The sequence below is a fragment of the Phyllostomus discolor genome, chromosome 1 (assembly GCF_004126475.2).
Source record: "Phyllostomus discolor isolate MPI-MPIP mPhyDis1 chromosome 1, mPhyDis1.pri.v3, whole genome shotgun sequence".
NCBI classification, from domain to species: domain Eukaryota; kingdom Metazoa; phylum Chordata; class Mammalia; order Chiroptera; family Phyllostomidae; genus Phyllostomus; species Phyllostomus discolor.
The window spans coordinates 75,086,029-75,109,118 of NC_040903.2; the positions used below are offsets into that span (position 1 = coordinate 75,086,029).

At 42.7% G+C, this 23,090-nt stretch overlaps 1 protein-coding gene and 1 long non-coding RNA gene across 10 annotated transcripts in view; one reads left to right on the forward strand and one right to left on the reverse strand.

The window, feature by feature from the left end:
• The window catches only part of LOC114492418 (aldo-keto reductase family 1 member C15-like), a 355,773-nt gene that overhangs the window by 53,950 nt on the left and 278,733 nt on the right, over positions 1-23,090 (forward strand). For 2 of the 9 annotated variants that reach the window (XM_036025063.1, XM_028506817.2), the window contains exons 1-3: positions 17,177-17,320; positions 21,028-21,195; positions 22,086-22,202. The exons of 6 other annotated variants lie outside the window; for them this stretch is intronic. In XM_036025063.1, the coding sequence (XP_035880956.1) occupies positions 17,234-17,320; positions 21,028-21,195; positions 22,086-22,202 (372 nt within the window). In that variant the 5' untranslated portion in view covers positions 17,177-17,233. Of the gene's footprint in view, positions 1-17,176; positions 17,321-21,027; positions 21,196-22,085; positions 22,203-23,090 lie in introns of those variants that run through there. One more of the 9 variants, XM_036025057.1, reaches the window with a different exon arrangement.
• On the reverse strand, positions 1,502-4,636 carry LOC118500422. The gene is made up of 3 exons (XR_004902981.1): positions 4,307-4,636; positions 3,746-3,862; positions 1,502-1,761 (listed from the first exon to the last, which is right to left on the reverse strand). It is a non-coding gene; the product is annotated as an uncharacterized LOC118500422 (long non-coding RNA).

A 23,090-nucleotide genomic window follows, 5' to 3' on the forward strand; every position in this document is an offset into this window, starting at 1 on the left:
CAAGGGTGAGGGTGGAAGCAAAAGATGGAGGTGGGTTTGGCTGGGGTTAGGGGGAGTGGTGTGGAGAAAATGCAGACAAGTGTAATTGATAACAGTGAAGTAATTTTAAAAATTTGCTATTCATGATCCATATTTGACTATTTGCTTACAGGATGAACTTTATTTGTAATACAAAAACAATACTTTTGGGGCTTTGCTGATCATTCTCAGACATGCATAGAGCAACAAAAGTTGAGGCCACATGAGCTGTTTCTTACTGTGGTGGAAATAGGTGATGCTGTGCCTTCTTTCTAATCCACCAGCAGTTCCCTTGTTAAGGGACATAAGGGCAGACACCCCAAAGTTTTGTGCTGTTCATTGACCAGCAAGCAGGAGTGGTTGGCAGAATGGGAGAGCCTGCCTGGTTCCAGGACAGGTAGTCAGCATGTGTCCTAGTGACCACGGGGACAATGGCCTGAGTCAGGGGCCACAATCAGTGTGCACTGCAACAGTCTCCCAGAGCTCACTAGTGCAACCCAACAGCCCAGTGCTTGCCTCTGACTTTCAGGGGAGGCAGTATCAGTGACAGCAGAGTTGTGGCTTCTGGACACTGTTCCTGAAAGATCAGACCCCTCAGTTAATCTCTGTTTCATTGATTCCCCTGCTTAGAGGATGGCCTGCCTGGGTGCTTCCCTGGACTGTGCTCCCCTGCCCCTCTGCTGGGATGCCCTCAGGCACTCCCACACCTGCACCTGCCCATCTCACCCAATGGCTGCAGAGTCTCATCTCCCCAAACTCAGTCAGTTCCAATGTGAACTTCTTTTCTTCCCACATGTCACACTTGCCCTCATGTTGGCCTGCAGGATTACAGGTGCCCTGTGGGCTGGGCTAGAGGCCAGAGTCAGCAGGAACCTGCTGTCCTCCAGTCACACCATGTATTCACTGCCACTCCTCTCACACTGGTCATGTGCTGACTCCCACGCTGGACACTCTACCTCAGACTTCATGACTCCTTGTCTGAATGCTGGCAGCAGGGTTGAAATGTGGTCCCCACGTCCATGTGTGTCCCAGACCCACCCCCACTTCACCACCTGCCAAAATTTTCTTCCTGAAATGCTTATAAAAGAGGTAAGAAAACTATAAAATACTACCAGTGGTAATGAAAAGTATATTTTTAATTTTATTTTTATACTCCTCTGTAGTTTCTCTAATGACCTTGTGATATTTTTAATAAAAAAATATACATTTGAGCCCTAGGTGCTGTGGCTCAGTGGATTGAGTGCTGGCCTGCAAATCAAAGGGTGAACAGTTTGCTTCCCAGTCAGGACACATGCATGGGTTGCGAGCCAGGTCCCCAGTAGTGGGCGTGTGAGAGGCAACCACACAATGATGTTTCTCTCCCTTTCTTTCTTCTTCCCTTCCTCACTCTAAAAAAATAAATAAAATCTTTTTTAAAAATTCACATTTGAGAAAATATTGAGTCATGATTAGTTATCCCTAAATTGGACATTTCAGAGAGAGAGGAACAAAAGGAGACTGAGGTCTCTGAGAGCCACGGTCAGGTGTCCCTTCCCAATGCACCCGCACACCTGTGTTTCAGGGAGACAACCTGGTGTCAATGAACACATGAGGCTCAGGATCTTATGGCTGCCCATTTGGAGGCCCATCAGTAGCATGAAGACGCTGCTGGTTAGCCCAGCATACCTCCCACGTGTCTAGGAAATCGGTGACATTCGAGATCACCATGCCACTGTGATCCAAGGGCAAGTCTTTTCCTCCAGGCTGTAAGGATCAGGGGAAAGGAGCTTACTGAGGGCTGGTGGACACCCCTCAAGACAAGCATGGATGAAGGGAGAATGAGATGTGGGGAAAGAATCCTGGGCCCTGGGCCAGAAGGTCTGGGCCTGAGCATAGCTCTCACACCACGCTGTGGGACTTCCCTTCTCCAGGCCCCAGCTTTACCTTCACAAGACAAGGGTTGGGTGGACTGGTGGCCAGCAAGGTCACTAGCATCCTGGAAGTTCACTGCCTACCTCTCACTGTCAGGAAAGAAGACCTGGAATCCTTGCCCATTGTCAGAATAGCATTTAGCAATTTCGGGAAAAGAAGAGGGAAAGGGGTTTACCTTCTTAATTCAAGAGCTCAGTTGACTTTCTCCAAAGTCCATTGTGAGGCTCTTTTCTCCTTTTCTTAGGGTCCCCATGGTGTGAGAGATACTGAAGCTAGAGATACCAAGGAGCACAGGAGGTGCAGGGCCCAAAGAGAGATTGGCAGGGAACAAGGGTGTGCCTTAGGATGCTTGGATGTTCTGACACTCAGTCTTCTGCTCTGCCACTCAGCTGTGGGTCACCTGTCACAGGGCAAATGGTGTATGACACATGTTTGTTTAATGACACCTATTTTCTCTTGAGTGAAAGTAGGAAGAAATCTAATATTGCAACCTGATAAACATTTTAAAGATTTTTCATGATGAAGCATCTACCCGTCCCACTTCAAAGTCACCTCCTATGTTGACATTTCTCTCAACCGCTAGGTATCTGGCCTTCTCCTTGGAGCTGACAACCCTGAGAGCCCACTGCAGAGATCTGCTCAAAAGTGAGGGCCAGGCAGTGTATCACATGCCTAATCTGAGTGACAGCATTTGGGCCCTGATAATAATACTAAATCTTTCTGTGCTCAGTTGCACCATCTGTGCAGTGGGCAGAGTAACAGCACCCATGTCCTAGAATTTGTGTGAGGATTAAGTGAACCATATGTATGAAGTGTGCAAAACAGTGCCTGGTCCAGCATTAAAATAACACTAACAGGCGACAGCAAGCATGACCCAGCTGTGGCCGCTACTTTAATCTTACTCTCTGGGTGCACTGAGATCACAGACAGAAACCACTGCTGACTCCTTCTCTCTCATCTTCAGTAGTCCACTAATGTGACAGATGAGCAGTTGCTACAGCCTTTACTGAAATTAAACACCAAGCCTGAAAGTAAAGCTGTACTAGGAGTGAAGTGGTTTTTGTTGTTTGATCTCAAAAGGAACCTGACAGCTGGGCACGCACCATGAGCTCCTCAAACACGGTGCATACGTGGGAGATGCCTGTGCAGACGTCACCACCTGCAATGTAGGCAGAGTATCCTTTCAAAGCTCCCCAGTGCCACCTGTGTGACTGAGCCCTTGGTCGAGCAGGTGCATGGGACATCCTGACCAAGATCCACATGAGACTGAGGCTGGGAAAGCAATTGGGTAGGGGGACAGGGCGGGGAGGGCCGTGTGTGTGAGATACAATCAACAGAAGGGAATAGCACCAAAAGGAGCAACAATCTCTCTCCAGAACCCTCTGCTCCCACTGCAGGTATTGAGCAGATGTCTCCCGTATCACAAAGCAGCCATCACTCTCCAAAGAGAACATAGCCTGGGGGACAGGGCCCAGGCATTCCCTGAGACCCAGGGAGTGATGTGAGCAGCAGCTTCACTCAGCTGATGTCCTCTGTCTGCTTCCTGCTCTCACCTAGAGACCTGTGGAAACATGGATCACTTTCTTGGCTTGGAGGACAAAGGACTGGCTTGGAAGCAAAAACACTAGAAGTGAGAGGTCCTTGAGTCCAAGCCTCTCTTGAGCTGAGGCCCAGAGACAAGTGAATATGTATGTCTGGCTGACACAGCCTAGAACCCATGCACCCTGGCTAGTGACCCAGCGCCTTCTACTCCCCATTCAGGCACAACCAGGAAGGGAGGCTGCGCAGTGGGGATCTCACCAGGCCTGGGTAGTACCTTGAAACCCATGGGCCAGTGTATGAGGTAGAGGTCCAAGTACTCCAACTGCAAGGCCTTCAGAGTCTGGGAGAAGGCTGCCCTCACCAAGGGCCTATTATGGTAGGTGCACCAGAGCTACAAAGGGGAGGACGAGTGCTAACAATTGCCCACAGAGCCAGTACTGACACAGCTTCTGCCCCTGGGTCACCAAGAGAACTCTTTAAACTGTGACCACGTCTTCCAGGATCAGCTCCATCACACTCTTCCTTGTCTGTGCTGGCAACACAGCTTGGTTCAGGAACACCAAACTCCTTTAGGGTCCTTGTACCCCACACACTGTCCCATGCCTCCTGCCTTTGCTGTAGTTACCCTCTCCGTGAGTCACATTGTCACTGACCCCTTCACCTGCACCACACCCAAAACGTGCATGAAGCTGCAGAAGTCCTTGTCAGGTCTGGTAGAAGCAAGAATGCAAGTCACCAGCTCTACAGGAGAAATCATCCACCATGGACTGTCAGCTGTCTCATCACCCAAGCTCTGAACAACCAGCACCTCCTTTCCCTGCAGGGGATGCCTTACTTTACTGACAATGAACAGGTCCTCCTGCTGTACCGTGCCCTCCTTTATCTTACACTGGATTTCAGCTCCAACCTCACTCTCCTTGTCGTGCAGGTATGCACAGTCAAAGTGCCAATATCCCACATCTATTGCCACTTTCACTGCCTGCGTTACATCCCCTGGAGCCGCCTGCAAAATGAACAAGTTCCAAGGAGCTGACCTGCTGACCACCAGAAGGAGCAATCAACCATGTGCTTGTAAACATGGGGCTTTTGTGGTTGTTTGGTAAGCAGCATTTCTGGGGCACTAAGATTGCTGGTGGCAGATTTGTTTTGTACATAATTAAAAATAAATAAAAGAAGCCTTCACACAGATCAGGCAAGGGGATGAGAATTAATACAATTCTATGCCTCTGAAATCCAACAACCAAAAGGAATGTTTTGGCCTCCTAAGCACAGTTTTCACAGCTTTTCCTGACACTGAGTGCAGGAACCGGTGGACTCCCACACCCAGCCGTGTGCAGAAGGCAGAGTGCATAAACAATGGAATTAAAGTCAGGCAAGGAGTCAAGAGAGTCAAATCCACCAGGTGTTTACTGAGCTGCAGCCAAATGCATAGCCTTGGCTAGATGCTGAGAACCCCAAGGAGTGAGACCACATTCTTGGCCTCTAAGAGTTGAGTAGATAGAAGAAAGAGTCTAAATAATATTTAGATGAGTGAGGAGGGGGTAGTAGGTTCGATCATTCTAATTCCTACTCTTCCAGTAACTTCTTGTGTGGCTTCTTAAAGAAACATCTTTCTATCAAAGACTAAATTAAAAAAAAAACAAAAACAAATTTGAAAGTAACTGGAAAATCTGAAAGCACTGACAGGAATCAGAAGTAGAAAGTAGAGGAAGTTTCAAAGTTTAAAGTGCTTTCACTAACACGCTTTTACACATTGAACAAGCAGCTTCAAAGTTTTTCTACAAAAATCAAGTTGGCAATGGAAGAGTTACTATATTTGTTTTAAGCTGAGGTGGCAATACTTATATCTAACAAAATAGACTGTAAAACCAAGGCTATAGCAAGAGACAAAGAAGAACACTACTAAATGATAGTGGAAGCAAATCCAACAAGTGGGTAAAACCCTAATAAACACTTACACACCCAACCTAGGAACACCTAAATATGTAAAACAAAACTTGTTAGACATAAAGGGAGAGATCAACAGAAATACAGTCACAGTAACAGATTTTAATGCTTCTTTGAAAGGAATGGATAAATCTTCCAGAAAAAATCAACAAGGAGACAGTGGCCTTAAATCATGCACATTAGATCAAATGACCTTAATTGGTATCTTGAGAGCATTTCACCTGAAGCAGCAGGATATACATACTTTTCAAGTCCACATGGAACGTTTCTTAGGAGAGATCACATGTAAGAATAGAAAAGAAGTCTCAATGAATTTAAGACAATTGAAATCATATCAAGCCTTTTCTCTGACCATAATGCTATGGAACTAGATTAGAAATCAATCACAGGAAGGAAACTGAAAAGCACACAAAGATATGGAGGATAAATAACGTGTTCGTAAACAATAAATGGGTTTAGAATTTAATGAAGGAAAAAATCAAAAGATAACTTGAACCAAGTGAAAATGAGGACACAATATCCCCAAACCTGTGGGACACAGGGAAAGCAATGCTAAGGGGGAATTTTAAAGCATTACAGGCCTGTCACAATAAAGAAAATAAAGCTCAAATAAACAATCTAACTTTGCACATGAAGAAACTTGAAAACAAAGACGAAAACAAAACAAAGCCCAAAGTGAGTAGAAGGAAAGAAATAAAAAACATCAGAGCAGAAATAAATGAATTGTGTCTAACAAAATACAAAAGAATGAATTAAACCAAGACTTAGAAAAGATAAACAAGAAAAAGAGAGAGAGGACCCAAGTAAATAGAATCAGAAATGAAAGAGGTTAAGTAACAATTACATGAAAGAAATACAAAGAAAATATTAAAAAGAACTTTGTGCCAACTAATTGGACAATCTGGGTGAAATGGATAAATTCCTAGAAACACACAATCTCTAAAATTGAAGCAGGAAAAATCAAAATATCTGAATAGACAGGTTACAACTAGTAAAATTGAGGCAATAATGAAAAAAATCCAAACAAACAAAAGGTCTGGGCTGGATGGCATCACAGGTGAATTTTTCTAAATATTCAGAGAAGAACTAACATAACACGTCTCATTCTCACACTATTCAAAAAAATTTAAGGATAGTGAAGACTTCTAAGGTCATTTTATGAAGCCAGTGTTATCCGATACCAAAAATCAGGTAAAGACACTACAAAGAAAGGAAAAAAAGGAAATCGTAGGTCAATATTACTGATCCATACCAGTAAATGAAAAAAAATCTACAACAAAATATTATCAAATTGGATCCAGCAATACATTAAAAAGATCATACACCATGATCAATGAAGCTTTATTGAGGGGATGCAAGGTTTGCACAATATCTGCAAATCAATAAATGTGATACACTACAGAATTAAAATGAAGGATAAAAACCACATGATCATATCAACAGATGAAGAAAAAAGCATTAAAATAGCCTAGCACCCATTTGTGATAAAAACACTGTGCAAAGTGGGAAGAGAGGGAACATACCTCAAGGTAATAAAGGCCTTATATGACAAACACACAGTCAACATCATACTCAATGAGCACAAATTACAAGCATTTCCCTTAAGATTAGGAATAAGACAGGGATGTCCACTTTTACCTTTTTTATTCAACATAGTACTGGAAGTCCTAGCCACAGCAATGAGAAAAGAAGAAATAAAAGGCATCGAACTTGGAAAGGAAAAAGTAAAACTGTCTTTATTTGCAGATGACATGATAGTGTACATAGAGAATCCTAAAAATTCCACCAAGAGACTACTAGGAGTGATAAATGAATTCAGCAAAGTAGCAGGATACATAATAAAGATCCAGAAGTCAGTTGCATTTTTATATGCCAATAATGAACAATCAGAAAAGAAAACTAAAATACAGTCCTATTCACAAGTGCTTCAAAAAAGAAAACAATACCTAGGAATAAATCTAACCAAGAATGTAGAAGACCTGTACTCAGAATACTAGAAGACACTGAAGAAAGATACTAAAGAAGATACAAATAAATGGAAGCATATACCACATCCATGAACAGGAAGAATTAACATCCTTAAAATGCCCATAGTATCCAAAGCAACCTACAGATTCCATGCAATTCTTGTTCAGGTTCCAATGGCATATTTCACAGAAGTAGAACAAGTACTCCAAAAATGTATATGGAACCACAAAAGTCCCCAAAATAGCCACAGTAATCTCGTGAAAGTAGAACAATTTTGGAGATATTGCACTACCTGATATCAAAGTATACTGCAAGATGACAGTAATCAAAATAGCATGGTACCAGTATAAAAATAGACATATAGATCAATGGAACAGAGCAGGGAGCCCAGAAATAAAACCATACTTCCATGGTCAATGTTTGACAAAGGAGGCAAAATCCCACAATGGGGTCATGGCAGTTTCTTCAATAAATGAGAGTATTGGACAGATATGCACAAAAAATGAAACTAGGCCACCTTCTTACACCATACACAAGAATAACTTAAAAGGAGTAAAAGATTAAATGCTAGTCTCAAAACCATGAAAATTCTAGAAGAAAATATAGGTAGTAAAATTTGGATATTTCTCACAGCAATATTTTTTGATATATCTTCTGGGATAAGGGAAATGGAAAGAAAAATGAAGTGGGGATACATTAAAAATAAAAATATTTTGCAGCAAAAGAAACCATCAACAAAATAAAATGACAACCGATTGAATGGGAGAACATATGCACCAATGATACATCTAATAAGGGCTTAATATCCAAACTTTATTTTTAAAAACTTATACTTATTCAACACCACCCCCCCCCAAAATTACCGAATGAAACAAATTCAATTAAAAGTAGCCAAAGGAACCAAATAAACACTTTTCGAAAGGGGACATAGGGATGGTCAATAGAGATGTGAAAAGATGCTTAAAGTCATCAATCATCAGAGAAAAGCAAATTAAATACACAGTGAGATACCACTTCACACCAGTTAGAATGGCTATCATCAATAAATCAACAAACGACAAGGCTGGTGAGGATGTGGAGAAAAAGTAACCCTCCTATACTTTCGATTGGAATGTAGACTCGTGCAGTCAGTGTGGAAAGCAGTATGAGTTACCTCAAAAAATTAAAAATGAAATTGCCTTATGACCCAGCAATTCCACTTGTGGGAATTTATAAACAATCCAAAAAACTAATTTGAAAGAACGTAAGCACCCCAAATTCATTGCAGCATTATTTATAATAGCCAAGATTTGGAAGCAACCCACAGGTCCATAAGTAGATGAACAGATTTTAAAAAGCTGTGGTACATTTACAAAATGTAATACTATTCAGCTGTAGGGAAAAAAAAAGAAGGAAATATCATTTTTTGCAACAGCATGGATGGACCTGAACAGCATTGTGCTATGGGAATTAAGTCAGAGAAAGACAAGTACCATATGATTTCACTCATACATGGAATCTAATGAACAAAATGAATTAAAAAGGAGGATAGAAACAGGCTTATAGAGAGAAAGCAATTGGGTAGCTTTTGGAGTTGGGAGGGGCTGGTTGAGAGGGTGGAGGTATTGAGCAAAACAAAAACAAAAACAAAAACAAAAAAAAACCCCAGCCCATACATATAAAGAAAAAGAACAAGAGGAAACACTCATGGACATGGGTGATTGCCAGGATGAGAGGTTGGGTGGAGGTGGAGGAGGGTATATGGGAAATAAATGGTGATGGATGGTAGAGACTTGGGGTGGTGACCACACAATACAGTGCACAGGTAATGCATCGTAGACGTTTTGCACCTAAAACCTGTATAATTTTGTTAACTGGTGTCACCTCAATAAATTCAATACAAATAATTAAAAAAATAAAAATAAAAAATAAATAAAAGGTCAATGTCATTTGTATATAACAACAATAAAAGCAGAAATTGAAAAATTTTAAAACATTATCATTTACTATTGTATTATAAAAGAAAATATTTATGGACAAATGTAAACAAGTGTGCAAAATTTGTATGCTAAGATATTCAAAATGTTGATGTCATAAATTAAGAATACCTGAAAAGATGGAGAGATAGCCTGTGCTCATAGATCAGAAGAGTCAATATTGCTAAGATGTCAATCAAAATGTTTCTCTATGTAGAATAAGTGGAGGCAGTCTGGCTTCCTCACCAAGGTGTCTGGGTAGCTAAAGGAAGCAGTGTTCTCATAGCCTTGAGACTGGGTCCCATAAATTGTTCCCGTAAACTGTTCCCGTAACATGAAGTGAGATCGCATGTGCAGAACTACGTCATGTTATGAAATATTCTGGCACTTTTCTGGCTTTGTTCCCTGATGCGGACCCCAGCTTGTGGGGTCCACCACATCGTGAATGAGATATGAGAAAATGTCACACGGGCTACTGAATACTGTGGAGGAAAAAAGACAGCAAGGCTTTTTTCCTCAAGGACAGAAAAAGCCACAGCCTCCGCCATGACAGACCTTTATTTCCTTTCTTGGCAATTACAGGATGGTCCTCATATACTGTGTACTAGCTGGCTTTAGGTGATTACTTTTTTACAGAAACCAAAGGAGCCAAGGCCACTAATCACATCACAGAAGAGGGATATTTGCAAATGAAAAGGCAGAAGTGGTTGAACCGGTGACACTTGTGCTTGGAAGGTTTAGCATGGATTTTAGGAAGTGACTTCGCAGTAAATATTTCCTACCTCAATTCAGGGTGAGGGAGTTTTAGCAAAAGCAAGTCTTATAGCAGCCTAGGTACAATGCAGGCCTGATTCCCCAAAGGAAAACCTATCCATGTGCATGGGTCCTGTGCATTGGACCTTGCTTTACATTGGGAGCTGGGCCCACGCCATGCAGAATGGTCTTCTACAGTTCCCCTCTTATATTTAAAGAGGTAGGAACTCCCAGCTGGGGATGAGGATGATGAGAAACATGCAAGGGGACAGGTGTCACAGTGGGTGTCATACTGGGGAGCAGAGGCCACGACATATGACATGCAGGGAGACTTGCATCTTGCAACGTGTGTGGCTCGCCCACCCATGATAAAGTCATGCCAGACATCCCAACAGCTCCAGGAATATTCTTCTATCTGTGCGGAATAGAGACAACTGTACTTGAACAACAATAAAAACAGTGTAGAAAGGTATAAATATAATTAAGATGGTGTGATACAGTGAAAAGAAAGACATGTAGACCAATGGAGCAGAATAGATTACAGGAACAGACGGACACGTGTATAGTCAACTGATTTTCTGTGAAGGTGCCAAGTTAATTCAGGAGAAGGGCTAGTCCTTTCAACAAATGGGGCTAGAACATGTGTACATCTTTTCCTCCAAGGGAAGAAACTTCCCAACTGGAATCCGAGCCTCCAATCCTTACCCTCTTCCAGTGTGTCCCACGCAGCAGTCACACTGTCCTTCCCAAATGAGGATTCCCCTTTCTAGTCCTGCAATAGCTTCCCATTGTTCTCAAGAGGAATTCCAGGCTTTTTGTATATAGTTTCTTTATGACCTACTTCTTGAGCCTCATATCTTGGCCTTTTTTCCCTTGTGTTCTATATTCCTTATAACCTACCAAATGGCTTACAGTTCCCCATATAAACTATGCTCCATTGCAACCCTAGAAAATTCCTCTGCCTGTCTTATGAATCTTCACTTGTCCTTCAGTACAATGCTGTGGTATCTCCTCCTCTGAGAAGCTCCCTAAGATAGCCCATGACTAGGCAGGGACCTCTCTGATGTGTCCCTTAGTTAACATGCTCACCCCTACCTTTAGTACTTATCAGACTCAAGTCGTTGTAATAGGCTATGTACTTGTCTGTCTCTCTGTCCCTTATGAGGACAGGTAGTACATCCTGCTAACTGTGGTCCCAGGCTCTGGCACAGTGCCTGACATGGAACAGGGCTCAAAAACTGTGTACTGAATGTCATCACCCAGTTATCAACTGCCCTTTGTACTGTACAAGTAAATAGTTATCTGCAAATCATTGAACTCTTCTGAGGGATGTGAAGAACTGTGTATGTTCCTTGGTAAAGAATTGATTTATTTTTACCTTAACTGGTGTCATTCAGCCGGCTGGGCATCATTCCATACACTGAAGGTCACTGGTTTGATTCTTGGTCAGGGCAAATGCCAGGGATGCAGGCTAGCTTCTGGTTTGGGACCATGCAGGAGGCAGTTGGTTGATGTTTCTCAGACACATTGATGATTCTCTCCTTCTTTCTCCCTTCCTTCGTGCCTCATAAATACATACATACATACATACATACATACATACATAAAATCTTTAAAAAACCATTAATATATGCTTGCTCCATCAGTGATTCATTGTCAGAATCCCTATAAGCAAGTTCTAGGTCCACAGCCATGTGTTTTCTTCTACGGTCCCCAGTCTGCCAATTATCCTCACATAGGACAGGGTAAGAAGAGCTTATTGCAGCCAGAGGGGCTCAGCTGAACAGAAGATATGAGGTGCTGGACAAAGGACTGCAAACAGAAGGTCAATGTCCTCTCTTTCAGGGTTAATGGGCTGGTCTCATGCCCCTTAGCCCAATGCTAAGTGAGAATTCCTATCTAGAGAAACAAAGATGTTAAGCAACTCAAATGCCTGGGAAAAGATGCCACTAAGTAGATAAGCTGCATTCACTCCACCACAATCTTCATTGCCAATATGTGTTAAAACAAAGAAAAATAAACTTCCAAGATAGGGCCTAGAGTACCTGGACTTGTCAGCACATTTGAGTCAATACTTCCCCTTTGTGTGTGGTCATGACATTACACTATAGCCCAGGATTCTGAACAATGAACACAGAAGATTTTGAGGACATGTAGTTACCATTTCCAAATTCCCTTTAGCTAGCTTACTTCACAGATGAGGAAACTGAAAAGTCAGATGCTTGTCCCAGGTTGCACAGGGAGTGGCTGGCAGAGATAACCAGACTGCAGGATTCCTGTCTTCCACTTCTGTCACCTCAGCAGTTAACAACAGGCAGGCTGGCAGCAAAGGGCTCCATGTATGAGGTGAGGCTCCCTGTAAGACTTTCAAAAACTCAACAAACTGGAAAGCACTCAGCAGTGCCCCCTAGGAATTTGTCATCTAAGAAAGTGAGATTATGCTACAGCTCAAATAAAAATTAATTCCAATTCACGCAAGCAGAGTCCTTGTGAAAGATAATAGGCACATTAAGCCAGTAAAACTAGAGAGTTAGCAGAAACCAGGAAATGAGGCTTTGTGCCAAACTAAGGATTTCTAACTAAATCTTGGCAAGAAGGATGGCTGTGGAAAGGTACTAAGCAGAGCAGACCTATGACCTGTTTTTAACCTTGGGAAGTCCATTCTGGCTAAAGCTGTAGGAGGGCATGTCTAGAGACAGAAAGATAAGGGCAGCTTTATTTTGGTGTTACAGGGTATGCAGGATTTGGACTTGAAGACTCCTGGATAGGACCTCTGTTGAATCCACCAGGTCTGTCTGGAAAAAGTCCACCCCTTGTTAACATAATGAGAACAGTTTGTGCGACCTCAATTTAACCTGGCAGCCAAAGACAATGGATTGGAATGCACATGCGTGAACAATGATGACCTCTCTGTACTCGTCATTGGTGGTGGTAGATGCAGCTGAGTGAGCATGGGTACTGTGTGGCTGTTGCATTCAAAATGACTGAGCAAGCAATGAAATCTGCATGAAATTTTGCATGAAGATAGAACATTCCTTGACAGAAACTATTCAGATGATTCAGAAGGTCAAAGCTATGGGCAACTGGGGATGGGCAGCTTCATCACAACAACGAAACTACTCATGCATCAGGTCTTGTGCAGAATTTTTGGAAAAACATCAAATCACCCAGGTTACTCAGCCTAGCTACAAACTAGATTTGGTGGCCTCAGACTTTTGGCTTTTCCCCAGACTAAAATCACCTTTGACAGGGAAGAGTTTTTAGACCATCGATTAGATTCAGGAAAATAAGACAGGGTAGCTGATGGCTTTTGGGAGAATTGTGGGATGTCCCAAGGTACCCACTTTGAAGGAGACTGAAGCATCATTGTCCTATGTACAATGTTTCTCGTATCTTGCATCTTCTTCAAGAAATGTCTCTATTTTCCTTAGTATGTGGCTGGACACATTAAGCACAGACCTCTGTAGATTGCTTTGGGTAACAGGAAAATTTTAATGAAGTTAATTCTTCCTATCCATGAGCGTGGTATGTGCTTCTACTCATTTATATCTTCTTCATTTATTTCTACAGAGTCTTACATTTTTCTGAGTACAGGTTTTACATCCTTGGTTAGATTTATCCCTAGGTATTTTATTCTTTCTGATGCACTCATAAATGGAATTGTTTTCTTAATCTCCCTTACTGATAGTTCATTATTGGCATATAAAAATGCAACTGATTTCTGGATATTAATTTTGTGTTCTGCTGCTTTCCTGAATTTATTTGTAAGTCCTAGCTGTTTCATAGTGGAATCTTTGGGGTTCTCTATATACAGTACCATGTCATCTGCAAATAATGCTGGTTTTACTCTTTCCTTTCCAAGTTGGATGCCTTTATTTCTTCTGTCTAATGGCTATGGCTAGGACTTTCAGTCTATGTTGAATAAGGAAGGTGAAAGCAGACATCTGTCTGGTTCCTGATCTTAAGGACAACACCTGTACGTTTTGCCCACTGAGTATGATGTTGGCTGTGTGTTGGTTATATAAGGCCTTTATTACCTTGAGGTATGTTCCCACCCTTCCCACTTTGCTGACAGTTTTTTTTACAAATGGTTGCTGAAATTTAGGGTAACTTGAACTGCATACTGCTCTTGTCATTTTGTGTCAATGATTATTGTTCTTCCCTTCCAGCAAAAGCTTTAGAACATTCAACTTTTTACCAGACAGTACTTGAAACTGAAGGGCTGGACAGCTGTTATTCCTGCAGGGTCCCTGACTCAGTATGGGAAAGGAGAAATCCCTCATTCTATCATCCTAGCTTCTGGGTCCTGAGAGAAAACCCAGCAAATATCAGCTGCACTGGAGCTACAAGGGGATCCTGGTTGCTGGGATTTTCTCTGGGAGAAAGAAATTCTTTTGTAGGGCACCCTGGTTAGCAGTGACTGTTTGGTCCTGGCTTTCATGGGAAGCAGAGGAGGGAGTGAGTGAGGTGGGGATAAAGTGCACCAGTGTCCTGAAAAGTGAGGCATGGTGGGGCAGGGACTCAGAGGAAGAGAAAGGTGAGAGGTCTGTGATAGGGGTCAAGGAATCTCACAATGCCCTCTCTTCATACTTCCTGAAGATATGCAGTAGCTACTTCTCTCAGCCAGCATTTCTCATCATATATCAATAATAGGATCTTCATTTTCTATGTTAATTAGTTTACTGTGTCACTCCTGGAACATCCCCTCCACAGGAGCAGAGATTTCTTTTTTCTCTGTTTTGTTCATAATGCCTAAAACCATGGCTTGCACATTATAGCTACTCTGTTAAATGTGTTATTAAATGAAATACCCATTCATACAGTTCTTGATTATTCAGAGGTCATCATAAATACACACAGACATCACTGTAAAAGCATCTCTAACACACTCAACCTGGGTTACCTGCCTTCTATCTCATGTTCTCCCAGGACTCTGTATGTCCTGTCTCCTTATGCTGACTTACAATTGTCGTTTTACACATCTCCCTGTAGTAGTTTCAACCTCTAAGTTTGTGATGATGTGCTATGTGGCATGGCACAGCTGAGCTAGATACTCTACTCAGATTCCTCAATGGGCTGCAATCCAGGTGTCAGCCAAAGTGGGGGTCACATCTGAAGGCTCAGCTGGGGAAGGGTCTTCTTCAGAAATGGTTGTTGACAGAATTCTTTTCTTTGGGAGCTGTTGAAATGAAGGCATAAGTTCCTTGTTGGCTGGTGCCCAAAAGCTACCCCCAATTCCTTACCACAGGAGAATTTAAAACATGCCCCTTATTTTATCAAAGTATGCAAGCCGAGAAGCAATGGAGTTGATCAGGGAGGTAGACATCACAGTCTTCTTTAACCTGATAATGAAAACCATACCCTCTTATATAACAGTGTTCATTGATTAGGAGCAAGTCACGAGAACCACCCACACACACTCCAGAGGGACTATTACACCAAGGCATATGGAGCAGGTGGCAGGGACCCTTGAGGACAACCTGATGTGGCCACTGCTCTGCTAAAGGCCCAGGAGCTGGTACCATGAGAGCATCCACTCTCACTGGCAGCCTTTGAGAAATCTTAGAAAACAGGAGAGGTGTCTGCAGTAAACACTGAATGTCTTTCTAGTCGCAAAGGGAAGATGGATCCTGAAAACCATATGCTGTCAGGTGTGATATGGATATCTAGAAATGGTTTCAGATAATGTTGAAATGCAAGCTTTATGAGACAGTTTTAAAGGAGAAGTGGGGAACCTGGTAACCTGGTATGACTTCACTGAGGAAGAAATTGACCCATTCTCCCTGACTAACAAAGTTCCTAGGCTGCTGAAACAAGAAGAAAGGAAGAAATAGTGTCTCTGCACTTTAACAAGGCATTTAGTGCAAACCACAGGTAAATGTGCAGGGGATATTAGACAAATTTCTGACTGGTCCAGTGATATGCTCAAGGGTATTCACATCAGTTGTGAGAATATTCTTGTTATCTGACAACAGAACATAGCCCTACTTTTACAATAAAAATATAAAAGTTATACTCATCAAATTGATAAATACTAATTGAAATATACTGTGATAAATACTGACTATGTAGAATAATAGAATCTGGTAGAATTCTGACCTTGACCAGCCAGAGGGATGAGTGCAAAATAAATTACAGTGTCACATCCTGTGGCAGGCTGCAAAGGAAGCAGGGCTGGCAAAATGGTAACATTAAACAAAGTAACACTCAGGGGTTCTATCTAGCACAAGTTTCTTATTAGTTCCAGGTGTAATTTCACTGATTTGGTTTCCTGAACTACACCAACAGAGGCTATAACAATGTGAGGGCACACAAGAAAGAAGGATTGCCCCTCTGGCGAAGTCATCAAAGATGTGGGCAGCAGCAGGAGCTGTTAGGAAAGTGGGAGTTCACAAGACTGAGAGGGGACTTGAGTGGCCTGTCCCAGCAGGAGGCAATGTTGAAACAAAGGCAACACTTCAAGATTCATCCTGGAGTTCAGACAATTATTTTCTTGCCAAAAAGACTCAAAGAAAGAAGCCACAGAAATCAGAGGTTGGAATGAGGTTCTGATACAGGGAAATATGTAATGAAATTAAGGGTTGGGCTTCTTAAGGAATGTTGTTACATGCGTCCTGGATACCAGGAGTGGAGCTTAGTTCAGCGAATTCTGAATAATGCCTTTTTTGATGGCATTTTTGACTACATGAAGGGTGAGGAACTTAACTAAGGTCCTGTAGTAGAATTAGTGTTTAGAAATGACTACCATACTAACTATTTTTTATCTTGTGTGAGTCAGTTTTGATTGTACAACCTGACTTGTTGAGTTTCTTGTTTGTTTGTTTGTTGTTTTTTGTTGTTGTTGTTTTTTAACTTACGAGTCCATGGTGAGCAATGCTGGCGAGAAAACCCATCTCCAGCAATGGGTGTGACATTTCTGTGTGTACTCCCTGGATCTGTGCCTGCAAGGACTTGGAAGAGATACAAAAGGTCAATGAAATGATTTGTTTTTAATGCACAATTGTGGGCAGCTGCAAAACAGTCCCGCCTCACTTGTGGCTGGTAGAAATAAAAAATGCTGGAGCCTGGCCTTGTACTAGGTTTGCAGTAAGCAGAAGGAAGGAAAGACAGAGTCAGCTTCCCCAGGACTTTAAACAGCAATGGATCTCAAACATAGTCATTCTGTAAAACTGAATGATGGGCATTTCATGCCAGTGCTAGGATTTGGCACTGTTGCTCCTCGTGATGTAAGTCAAACCCAGGGGACCAGGGGACAAACTACCCTACCAGGGCCTTGTACACACTGGGTCATTTGGAAGGACTGATGTGGCCTCTGCTTCACCACCTCTGACTTTGTACTAAGTGGGATGATGAGCTGCTGGCTCTGGGGAGTCAGAGGTGGGAATTCCAAGGATGGGTTACCTCTATTGTTTTTACTGTTATTATTGTTTGAGTTACTTCATGTATATGCTCACCATGTATTGTAAGTACTTTACCTGCATTCTCTTCTTTAATTCCTCCACAACTGGCCCAGGTAAGTGCTATGACTCTTCTTATTTCTTACTTGTTTACCATCTAAGCTTGGGTGCTCTTGCTAGACCTCTCTGCCCCTCAGTCAGAGTCACTCTGCTTTTGGTTAGGACTCCCGATGGGCAGTGGGCCCAGGAGGGGTGGACAGCTAATGTGACTGTGTCTGGCAGCTTTGCTGAGGGTTTGTGGGGCTGGAAGTATTTGCCAGAGAATGTCTGTCATTGAAACTTTTGTTAGCAAAGGAGCCACTATTGTTCCAAGCATAAGGCACTTAGAGAGGATACCTGAAGAGGCATAAGTAAGAACGAGTTAGAATGGGGCTTCTCATCAGTCGTATTATACGCAAATCCACGTGTCTGACTACAATGTTCTCCAAGTGTCAAACTCTGGTCACAGTGAGGAAGGGGCAACTTTGGGGTGGCCTGGAAGGGATGCCCAGTGAGTGACAGAGGCCCTCCCTTCCACAGAGCCATGAATGAAATTTCAATAGCTGACAGCTGTCAGACAGGCCCAGTTTCTTTGCAGTGACACGATTATCTGTGTGACCACTGTCACAGCTTAAGCTCAGGGCATGTCTTACATTCATTACATCAAACTTTTATCATCAGGTTGTCCAAAAAGTTCATTTTTTGTTTGTAAGATTGGGCTAGTAGTCCTTAGTTGTCTCTGACATCATTGGAAACAGTTTCGTTTCATTGTATTGTGACAATCTCTTTGTTACATTGTATTTGTGACACTGTATTTGTTAGATGGTATTTAAATGCCAGCTTCCATATCAGTTTGCATTAAAAAATTACCAAAATTGGTGAATTTTTGTGTAGCTATTTTAACATTGAAGACAGAAGAAATATACAACATTTTTGGCATACAAGGCTGTATTATTTGAAGAAAAGTAAAAACACAACCGAATGGCAAGAAGAGATTTGTGCCGAGTATGGAGAAGTTTCTGTGAGTGATCGAATGTGTTAAAGGTGGTTTGTGAAGTTACTTGCTGGAGATTCCTTCCTGGACAAGGCTCCACAGTTGGGTGGACCATTTGAGGCTGATAGTGATCAAATCAAGACATTAATTTAGAACAATCAGTGGTATACCATGCAGGGGATTTCCAACATGCTTAAAATATACCAATCAATAAATTTAGTTATTGGTCAAAATGAAATGTGTTTTTTATTTAAAGGAAAAACCAAATAGACCTTTCTGCCAACCCAATACGCGTAAAGGCAGAGAATAGAACAAAGCATCTCATAATCCTCTCAGAAGAGTCCAGGTAACATATGCATCTGCGTAGCACAGTGTGAAAGGTGCAAAGTGAAATGGAACTCTTTTGAACTCTAACCAGAGTTCTATTCTGAATGCAACTCCCTCAATCTCACCCACAGTTGTTGTGCATCACAGGAGGAACAGGGAGCCTGGTCCAGCTCCCGTGCGTGTGACTTCTTTTGTCCAGTCAGGTGTGTGTTCTGGGAAACACACAAACTTGGTGTCTCAGACTCAGTCGTGAAGGCATGGAGCACTGCAACTCTGAGGCAGGCTGTGGGAACCTGCAGACTGGGCCCCCAGGCAGAGTCTGTGTGCTGCGGCGGGGGAGCAGCCGCTCCTCGGGCACCACCTGCTCTTGCTGTGGGTTTTCCTGGGAGTGGCTCAGGTGTGCTGTCCTCTCAGTCCTTTCATAGAAGTTCTGATGCTGAGCAGGGGACAGACTCATGTAACCGCCTGTTTGTGAATCCACCATGTTAATTTAACCTCCTCAGAGGCTGGGATAAATAGTAGAATTTATTTATCAGTGTTTGGCTTGGTGGGAAGAAAGGAACAATAAGCTGTTTGATTTTATGGGTATAGTTATGAAAATAATTTGGATGAAATGGGTAATTATTAACTAAATTAATTAACCAATTCCACAATGAAGAGTAAATTCTCTATACTAAAATATCCCTAGTGGTAGAGAAAGTCTGCACAGAAAATAGTTCTGCTTCCCTGGAGTTTTAACTAGTAGGTAAAGATACTTAAAGCACAATGAGCAGCTACCTAACAATACTAGATATTATATCAGTAAATGCCAAGAGAAGTTGAGATGTTTGGAAAGAGGGAGGCTCGTGTTAAGTAGGGTGTTCTGGGAAGGGTTCAAGGAGGAGCTGAGCTAAATTAAGCAAAGCTTGACGTCAGAAACAGACGTTCTCATGAGCAGTAGCTTCTGAATGTTCTGAACTCTCTGGCTTCTTCCAAGTAGCAGAGGCACAGTTCTACTTCAGTCCCTTCACAGAAGCTGTGATGCTGACCCAGGGGTGGTGCCATGCAGCCCCTGGGCCCTGGGGGTGAAACAGAAGGCATGGAGGACTGAGGATGGAGGACAAAAAGTTGCCTGAAGTAGAGAGGATGGACTTCAGTCAGAGGAGACCTCATGTTTTCCTATGGGAAAGGGAAATTAGTTTAAAGACCCCTTTTAAAAGTTGCAATGAGATTTAGAAATTATCCATGATATTTTCATTAAATAATCTATTAGTATATCTATACAATGACAACCAAAACAAAACCAAGGTTTAACATTCCCTGGTGATCCAGCTGGGTCCCAGGCCATTATAATCTTCCTTGTCCCCACTGCCAGCCCCTCTAGACACCAGCCACACTCAGGCAGTACTTCTGGGGCCTGGGTTGCTTGCCTCATGGGGTAATCGCTAACAGGCCTGAGCACCTGGTACAATGCCCTCGCCCACTAGTGATTGCTAAAATAGTTCATTCACAGCTGTTCCCAGGCATGGAAGCACCCAGAGCTGCCCTAGTGACTGCCGGAACTCCAGACATGCGCCTCCCTGCCACCAGCATAGAGAGGACACTCTATCTTCTTCTGAAAAGCAGGATCAATCATTCACTCATGACTGTCCACACAGTAATCACCATATAAACCCAGGATCTATTGGCAGGGACCCCAAAAGACTAGGGAGTAACCATGGCACTGGGTTAGGTGGAACCCTTCTTGTGTCATCTGTTAAAGGTTTCTGTCACGGGGAGCCAGGTTCTTTAGCCAGGCAGGGCCTAAAGTTGAGCACACAGACACCATAAGCCCCTAGGTGGGAAATGGAGGAGAGGAGGAGAGTGTACCAGGTGCTGTCTCATTCCTGGGCACGTTGAACAGATTCTCTACTGAATGGCTTGATTTTCTATATTGCATCTGAAGACCTTTCCACTAGTTCATTCAGACAGGTTCATAAACTCTAATTCATAGGTTTATAGAGTTTGTAAACTCCAATAGATGCAACTAGAGTTTAGTGCATGACTCCTTGGTACAAGTTTGTCACTGAGCCTGTTTGTTACTCAAGCAGGGGAAGAGGAGACACAGAGAAACAGCTGGAGAAACTACTCTTAAGGAAATAAATTACTTCTCTCTGAGTGAAGCTAATTGCCAGCCCTCCTTATTTATATTTTGTAGGTTCCTAAGAGCAAGGCTGCCGAGGCCACCAAAATGGCAATTGATGTAGGTTTCCGTCACATCGACTCGGCATACGTCTATCAAAACGAGAAGGAGGTCAGCCAGGCCATTCGAGACAAAATCGCGGATGGCACTGTGAAGAGAGAGGGCATATTCTACACCACCAAGGTGCTGTGTGCAGGGTGTCGAGAGGCCGCTGTCAGAGCAGATACGTTATTTCGGAAAAACGAGACCAAAAAAGCAAAAAGTTCTGGTCTTAGTTGAATAATTTATTGACCTCATAACATTGTAGAGGCCCATCTAGAAAAACAGAAAACAAGAAGGGACTGCTCTGCTCTGCTCTGGAATGTGTTAGGGGTGGGACACAGGTTCCCAGCCTCTGTGAACAGGGTCCCATTCACAGGTAAAACGGGAGTAAGATACTCACCTTCTTCATCTGCTGTGTGGCATGACTGAGCCACTGCAGGATGGGCCCACTCCTTTCATTCTTCAGCAGATTCCCGCAGGACATACCCAAGTGAGGTGGACATATTATCCCAAGAGGAGAGTCTCACTAGGAAATACAGTTTTCAAGTCATCACTGAAATTTGTAAAAATTTTCTTAGGTGGAAAATCCTGCTTGCAATGTGAATAGTGCTCTATCAGTGGTCCAAAGGTGTCCCCAGCAATGATGACTTGTTTTCAGAGCATGAACATCTCAGCAGCTCTGGGTCCAGGCATTTGTTATATAGGGCAGTGTGGTCCATTTCCTCTTGCCCAACATGTCTTGACTGTCCTTTCAGAGATGACTTTTCTAATCCTTGAAACCTGTTGTTTGCTTTTCCTGGCCCATCTAAGTTTTACTTGCAGTTTTCTCACAGTCACTTGAATAAGCCTCAAGAATCCATGAAGATGCTCATATATACTAAGTAACAAAAATTTAGCCCCCAAATTCTTATTTTTACACCAGCACACATGCTCATCACTCATATGTTAGTCTCTTAACTATGATGTTCAATCTTGGTTCCCAGAAGTGTGACATCATAAGGCATTTTTTCAATTTCTTTTGGTGACTTCAGCTTTGGGCTACTTTCCTTCGACCAGAACTGGTTCGACCAGCCCTGGAAAGATCACTGAGGAATCTTCAACTGGACTACGTAGATCTCTTCATCATTCATATTCCAACAGCTACGAAGGTGAGCTTTTGTGTTCCTTGCCATGCCCAAGAGTATTTCACCACCGCTGTTGCCCCTCCAGTATCTCATTCCAGCTACGTTTTCGGGGTTCTCACTGAGAGAGGTAGATTTGAGTGGGGTGGCTAGAACTGCTAAATGAACTCTCTTTCATAGTGATTGATGAAGACTCTGGCCCTCTGGAGTCTGTGTGTTGTGGATGCGGTACACAAAATCACCCAGAGTACCAAGTCTTGTGGAGAAAAAGGAATGGCATGGATACTCTCTCAAGGAAAGAGCACCTCTGAGTACCTTAGCCACTCTCTCAAGAGGAGAGAGCATCGATGCTTGCCTGAACAGGCTTTTGTTGCTTTTTAGTCCCATTGCATAAAAGAAGGGTCTCGTTATTTCTAGATTTAGTTAAGTGATTACTTGTTACAGATTACAAAAAAGGAAAAAAATTTTGAAATGCAAGGGAATGATAAAAATTATTGATTTGGTTACATTTCGTCCTTGGGCAATCTTAGGACAGACTTTAGGGAATTGCTTCAGAGATATGCATTAAACATCAGGGCAAGGGAGTTTTAGCAGAAGTAAGTCTCATTGCACCCAGGTACAATGCAAGTCTGATTCCCCATGGGAAAGGCGATCTGCACACTGGGCTCCTGTGTGCCACCTCGCAATGCATGGTTTTCTGGATCAATACTGGGTGACATTCGCCATTGCCTTGCTGATCAGTTTCCTGTAAGTTATGTTACCTCACCATGAAGATTTTGTATCCTCATCCCAGAGCCTTGAGAAGGATGGCAAAGCAATGATCTCACTGCCTCCACCTCAAAGTGCTGAGGTCACTGCTCTCTGTGTCTAAGCAATGAGCCCCTGTCTGTGGTCCCTGAGTGATGAAGGCCCTCA